This window comes from Nannobrachium achirus (assembly GCF_963921795.1).
Source record: "Nannobrachium achirus genome assembly, chromosome: 14".
Classification (NCBI taxonomy): domain Eukaryota; kingdom Metazoa; phylum Chordata; class Actinopteri; order Myctophiformes; family Myctophidae; genus Nannobrachium; species Nannobrachium achirus.
The window spans coordinates 41,892,856-41,899,896 of NC_137821.1; the positions used below are offsets into that span (position 1 = coordinate 41,892,856).

General features: G+C 44.9%; 1 protein-coding gene across 1 annotated transcript in view; it reads left to right on the forward strand.

The window, feature by feature from the left end:
* The window catches only part of kcnj10a (potassium inwardly rectifying channel subfamily J member 10a), a gene marked incomplete at both ends in the record, with an annotated part of 14,842 nt that extends 8,070 nt beyond the window's left edge, over positions 1–6,772 (forward strand). The window contains 2 exons of the mRNA XM_080741885.1: positions 1–170; positions 6,387–6,772. The exon at positions 1–170 is cut by the window's left edge and continues 8 nt beyond it. Coding sequence (XP_080598011.1) covers positions 1–170; positions 6,387–6,772 — 556 coding nt within the window. The remainder of the gene's footprint in view (positions 171–6,386) is intronic.
* Between the last annotated feature and the right edge of the window lie 269 nt (positions 6,773–7,041).

Here is a 7,041-nt window from a genome sequence, read left to right on the forward strand (position 1 = left end):
CAAGCTGCTCCAGACCTCCCTGACCAAGGAAGGGGAGACGGTGCGCCTGGACCAGAGGAACGTGCCCTTCCAGGTGGACACGTCCAGCGACAGCCCCTTCCTCATCATCCCCCTCACCTTCTACCACATCATAGATGACGGAAGCCCCCTCAGAGCCTGGGCTGCCAAAGGTCATACAGTACATCAACTCCTATGTTAACATACAGTAGAATATGGCCGTTGTCGGGTGGAAACCTTGTATGTCCAAAACCGTTTTGTATTCATCAATTTTAAAATGATTTAATATAGTGAAAATAGACAATCTACAAGCACACAACACCTCGCGATGCGAGTGTGCTTGTAGTTTTCACTGCTTTTGTGCGACAGTCTTGTATGATGAAGCAGGGCTTTACTTTATGAAAAAACGTACACGTTTGAAACTTGGAATTACAAGGTTTCTGTCCGACAGTGACATTATACTGATATTGAACTAATCGCAATATGTTACCATGGAGGTCAGTAGAAACAGTGGTGTATGCATGTGTGTGGATGAGTGATGCTTGTTGTATCGTGCAAAGCATAGATTAACCAACTCAAAACAAAAAGGTTGGAGTGCTTCCAGTGAGCTACATGGTGAGAGAGAGGGAGAGAGAGAGAGAGAGAGAGAGAGAGAGAGAGAGAGAGAGAGAGAGAGAGAGAAAGAGAAAGAGAGAGGACTGGCCCTGCAGCCTTTTATATAGGGGGAGAACCAAGCGGGCCAGATCTCCACTGATGGCACACTCCGCCCTCCAATCATTCTCTGAAACTCAGACACCATGTTAGTAACCATGACAACCACCTGACAACCCCAGGGTTGTGACACTGTTGCAAAATACTGTACCTCCACTGAGTCACAGTTGTAGAAGAAAAAGAACGACACAATTTAGAGGTATTCATCATCATGTTTATAAAACCACAAGTATCATCTCACATCCCACGAGGTAGTCTGCACGTGCAGGTGCTTCCTTTTAGAAAAAGAAATGTCCCCTTTTTACTTTTTCAGAAACTCAACTTCCTGTTCCATTTTCTAAAAGATAAGCCATCTCTGTGTAGTTGAAGGAGCACTCATCGCCTCGCGGCCTTGTGCGAGACGGTTACAGTTATTGGGAAGTGTGCGCCTCAAATACTGTACGTGCAGATGCGAACGCAACTACAAATTCATAGCCTGTTGCAAAAATGATAACTAGTACAGCTTAAATTTGAGAAAAGTGAAAAATCTGCTTTGTCAGATCCCTGCACATGACAACTGTCAATGCCCTTGTGGAAATACAAATTAATACCAGTAAGACTCCCTAATCATGAGATAAGCGACCGTCAGGTCGCATGTATACGCAATAATGTTGTCTGCAAAAAGCAACCTCATGGTGGCGCTAGAAAAGGGGCATGTGAGGAATCAGGGATGGAGGTTGTGGTTTGCCAGCCAAGGAGTGTGTGTGCAAAGTTTGGCATGGATAGGGGCAACGGTGCCGGAGATAAGTGTAGGGCCAAAAGTGTGACGTGATGTGACGGACAGACTAACTGACGGACAGCCGGTGGAGCTTTTCATAGTAACTTGCGGCCTGGCGGTCGCAATGATTCGATTGACAACCCACTAAGGAGAAAGTTCACAACATTTGTTCACAACATTTGTCAGTCCCTGCATAATATGCCAATGATCGATGCCCGTGTGCAGTTCCAGATTGACCGGTCAACCCACTGAGGAGAAAAATGAGAAGAATGGATATAGACAGACAGACAGACAGACAGACAGACAGACAGACAGACAGACAGACAGACAGACAGACTTTTCTTTATTTTATAGTAGGATTGATTATAGTATGATAGTAGGATTTGAGCGTGCGTGTCAGTGTGTGTGCGCGCGTTTGCGTGCTTGTACTGTAGCTCCAGTCACGTGCTGTACATTTGCCCGCCCATGGCCATCCATGGGCTGGGTTGGCACAAGAGCAGAAGAGGTCTCTCTGCATGGAATGTGTGTGTAAGAGATTGCCAGAGACGCCCCCTCATTAGAACACAATGGCATACAGTCCAGGGTGCAGATCTGCACAGATCCTGTTACAGCGCCACAGACATCTCAGTACTAGCTGATGAGTGCTGATCTCTCTGTTTCCTACCCATGTGGCCCATTTTGTTAATATTGCCATTTGGTCTGCGGGGTCGAGTTGACTTGACTTTTGTAGTCTGCTGAGCTACACTCTTAAGTCTTCATCCCCATGCGGACCCTTTTCCCAGCAGCCATTTTGACAGGTAAACACAGCTGAAGGTAATACTGTTAACTGAGTTTCTAAATGTGTTTCTGTGTGCAAGTGTGACACATTAACTGTTCATGTCCCACATAAATGAAACACACTCACAGTTAATGTCATAACCTTCAGCTGTTTCCCTGTCAACTTGTCAGGGATAGCTGCTGTGAAAAGGATCAGTAGGCTAGTCTTTCCTTTGTTTTTTCTTTTTCTTTTCTACATCTCTCTTCTTCTCTATACGCTTCCTCTCAACACCGTCCACTCCTCTCTCTGTAACCTAAACTTCCCTTTCCGCCTCTCCATTTCTTGTATTCATTCATCTCTCTCTCTTATCTCTCTCCACCCTCTCTGCATTCCTAGGTACAGCACACTCTCTGGTTTACAATGCGTCCCTCTATACTTAATCCACAATTTGAGTTGAATTAGCTGTAGTTATATTTGCAAGGGACTGTAGTTCTGTTCTCCTGATAGCATCAATGATAATAGTGTCCGTCTGTTCCATACACTGTATGGAACTGTATGGCATACAGTATATCCCTAATATAATAGTGTAAAGTTCGATTGTATACCACATCTAAATCCTTCATTTGGTCTGGTTTTCTCTATTATAAATCTACAATAGAAAATAATGTCAAAAAGACACCTTCTGAGAAAGCACCTATTATCCACTTTCAACCTGGTGTTCCTATTTTAATGAAATACCGGTACTTCTGCACTAATGTGTTATTTTTCTCTGTAACACTGTCTGCACTGCGGTAAAGTTGGTGGCGCATCTAGTGTTGTCATTAAATTTAATCGGAGCATATGAGTATGCAGGTTCTATTGTTTTTCATGATCCTATCTTAAGCACCCAGTAGTCAACCAGTAGGCCTCCAACCACTGCAGATGTGCTAGTTACTGTATGCTTTATTAACATCCTTTACAGCAAAGATTAGTTCAAATAAAGTTGTATTTCATTCAAATTAGTTCCAGATTATAGCTTTGAATAAATATTTATAGAATTGTATCCTATAACAATTGTATGTTTGGTACAGTTAGGTTTAGAAAAGTAACCATCTCACACATACATTTCTGTTTGAATATGATTTCCTGCTGTGAATATATTTGGATAATTTAGATGTTCAACAAGAGCAACTTGCACCGTTTGAGCAAGTTGGAACTTCAGCTCAGGACATCTCGCTCTCACTCTCTCGCGCTCTCTCTAGGGAGAATAGCTTCTTTTCGCTCCTTTTAAATGACACTGTCCAAAGTTTAAAATAGGGCTACTTAGTATGATTGTGTCCAGATCCTGTCAGTCACTCAAAATCCCTTATTAATTTGTCACTATTCTTTATCGTTCTTCTTTGTCACTCTTCTGACATCCTGACTCCTTATCGAGGTTAGATATAAAGATACAAGCTGATTTAGAGATACAAGCTTTCTCTCAGACGGAGACAACAGACAACATGAACATGTCCTATCTTTTAGTCACAGCGACAGCAGAGATTAAACTTGCATGGTGTCTCTCTTTGTTGCGTGCTGACCACCATCGCTGTACAATAACTCACATTGTAAAATGTTTGATTCTTGGGGGAGGCGCACTTTGATGCCGATGTCCTTGACTCAACAGAATTCAGCGCTAATCCGCTCAGGAGCTTAGCAGCACTCCTCTCCTCCCTGTGAAGTTACTTTTATACGCTGGGCACCCCATACCGTTGTGTTCTCGTACGGAGAGACTTTGCACTTTTCTGTTAGGAACATAATTGAACGCTAGCTTACTTCGCAGCCGACTGTGAGTGTTTAGGACTCGTTGTGGTGAAGTCACTGCCTCAGAATGGCCGAGGGGATAAGAGAGACACAGTCTATAAGAGCACTGTCAGGGCTTTCCAACTAGTGAACTAGAACGGTGGTTTTCAACCCTTTTCATATCAAGGTCCATTATTTATTCAGCATTTGAGCCACGGACCACCATTTGATGAGATTAAGCCTCTCAGAACCAAAACATAGACTATTTCGTTATTGTTTGATACGACTTTGTCCATAATCCTATATGCTGTATTGATGTGGTACCATAGGAGAGATAACAGGCCAATGTTGATCAAAATAACAAGTCTTCTACATGCTCTAATTATGTAGGTGTCTTGTAAATTAAGTAATGCAGATGTTTAACAATAATTTAACTCTTGAGAGCATATCTACAAGCTCTCAAGATCTATTAAGGGTCCATTTGGTCACCAACTCTCCCTCATTTAGCTGGGGACCACCTGGAACCCTCTCAAGGACCACTGGTGGTCCCCGGACCACTGGACAAGAACGATAGAACATCACTCTGTCGCTTATCTTTATATCCTTTGTGTGTGTGTGTATGTGTGTGGTTGTGATCTGTCTTGCCATCTATGTGTCTCTGTCACCGCTCTTGTGTGTCAGTCTAGTAGCATGTATTTACCTATTCTCATCGTCTGTCTGTCTCTCTGTGTCTTACGAAACCCTGTGTTATTTGCCTGAATGAGAGCGATACTGGGTCCGGGTTAAGACTGAGGGCTGTTTGGACAGATGACCGAGTCTGAATTCTGAGTGAGGCCTGTTGATGCAGGTGTGTGTTTGTTTGAGTGCGTATGCCTTCTAGCATGTCCTTTTGTGTAACGTGGGTTGTAGTAGTGATGATGAATGGAAAGTGTTCACGTGCAGCGGAATACATGTAGTTCAGTGTGTTGCCTTTTCCATGAAGGATGGGGGTGGGGGGAACTTGTGTGAGTTGGTACGCGGGGGCTTTTGTGTTTTGGAGATTTGGGGGTCCTCAAACAGGACAAAAACACCCTGGCAGGGTACCACCCGCCTAAGCCTAAGCCCCCACACACACACACACACACACACACACTACAAAACATCCCTGTATAAAGCACACTATGATTCATTTATTTAGCCTAGTTCTTAAACCACACAAACCCTGTATTTCCATCTAAATGTCAAAAAGTCTTCAAAATATCCTGAGTCTATGTGAGTTGTGATGAGTTAATATTACATCATTTATAATAAATAAATAAATAGCGATCACCTAGAATAAGTGTGATTTGGTTTGCGTAATTGTTCTGTTCATAATTGTTCTGCCCTTTTTTCTTGTTCTGTATTTGGTCAGACAGGACAATTGGCTGTGTCTATATGATCAAATACCATAATTATGACACCATAGACATCCAAGAACTGACTGAAACAAAGCAGGTAAATCTTGAATTATTACACTTATTGAGATTATCTTCCAAACTTGAATCTTGAATCTTTGCCAGTTATGACAGACAAAGAACAGGGAAACTAGGGTTCATGTGGTTAACAGAAGAACAAGGGGTGCCTAGTGGCCCAGCCAGTTAATGCACTGACCACACTCTCCTCTTTGTGAGGAGTCCAGTTTGAATGGGACCCCTGTCCCGTCTCACAGGTCTCTGACCTCGGCTTCCTGTCTCTCTCCTCCACTGTCCACTCTAAATAAACCATGGAATGGCAAAAAAAACAAAGATCTAAAAACAGCGGACTTGAATCAGTTACAGATCTCGTGAACATTTTAATACGCTGGGATCAATACAGGCGGGAAAAGCCGTGGCACGTAGCCTACATAATGATACTCGCTGAGGAAGGCTTGCCGCCAAAACGTGCCTGTGTTTGCTTGTCTGTCCATGCGCATAATAAATTAAAAGTACCGGAAGAACTTCGAATTGCTGGCTATTTCTTTCTTACTGGAAAAAAAGCTGTGGCACAAACATGTTTTTTTTTCACCCTTTTTGAAATTTGCCAATTCCCTCTCGGCCAAGGCAAAATTCAGATGCCAGCATGAAACCAGTTGAAACCCCCCTAATCTGAGTTTAGGGTGGCGAGAAGAACTTCTGGGCCAAAACTATGATATCCCTGGTCCGGAAGCTGTCCCAGCTCAGAATCTGAGAGGACACGCCCATACCGGATGTAGAGCCCTGTGCAAACCCTCTAAACATTCGGAATAGAAACCAAACAACAGCACAATCTGCAGCCCATGTTTCGAGGCGAATCCTACCAGGCTAACCCCCCCCCCCCCCCCCCCCCCCAATGACCAGTACGTTTGAAAGACATGAAGTAACATCTCCTTCCAGTGTCTTCAACGCTCTGCCCGTGTCCTCTCTACAGGCGGCGGCTGGACCGACCCGGAGGTGGCCGACTTCGAGCTGCTGGTGATCCTGAGCGCCACGGTGGAGCCCACCTCCGCCACCTGCCAGGTGCGCACCTCCTACCTGCCCGACGAGATCCTGTGGGGCTACGAGTTCCCGCCCGTCGTCTCCCTCTCGCCGTCCGGCAAGTACGTGGCTGACTTTGCCTTCTTCGACAAGGTGGCCAAGACCAGGCAGGCGCCGAGCCCGCCGGCGCCGGTGCAGATGCGGCGCCAGCCCAAGGAGGGAGGAGGCACGGACCCGGAGAAGATGAGGCTGGAGGAGAGCTACAGGGGCGAGGAGAAGGGGGGCCGGGGCCGCGTCAGAGATAGCAGCCCACATAACGTGCGCATTAGCAACGTGTAAGGCGGTGGTTCTCAAAAAGTGGATTCCAGGGACTCTGTGGGTTCCTTTAGAGGGGTCTAAATTGACCCATACAAGTCTTTAACTCCGACAGTGTACAAATGGTACCAAATGAACCCTAACGGGTTCATTTGGTTCCATTTGTACACTGTCAGAGTTAAGGGGAGACCTTGACATTTGAAAGTTTGAGAAACACTGGTGTAAGGAAAGACCACGAGAGACTGTGTGAGAGAGAGAGATTGTGAGAGATGTGATTGTATACCGTATGGTGC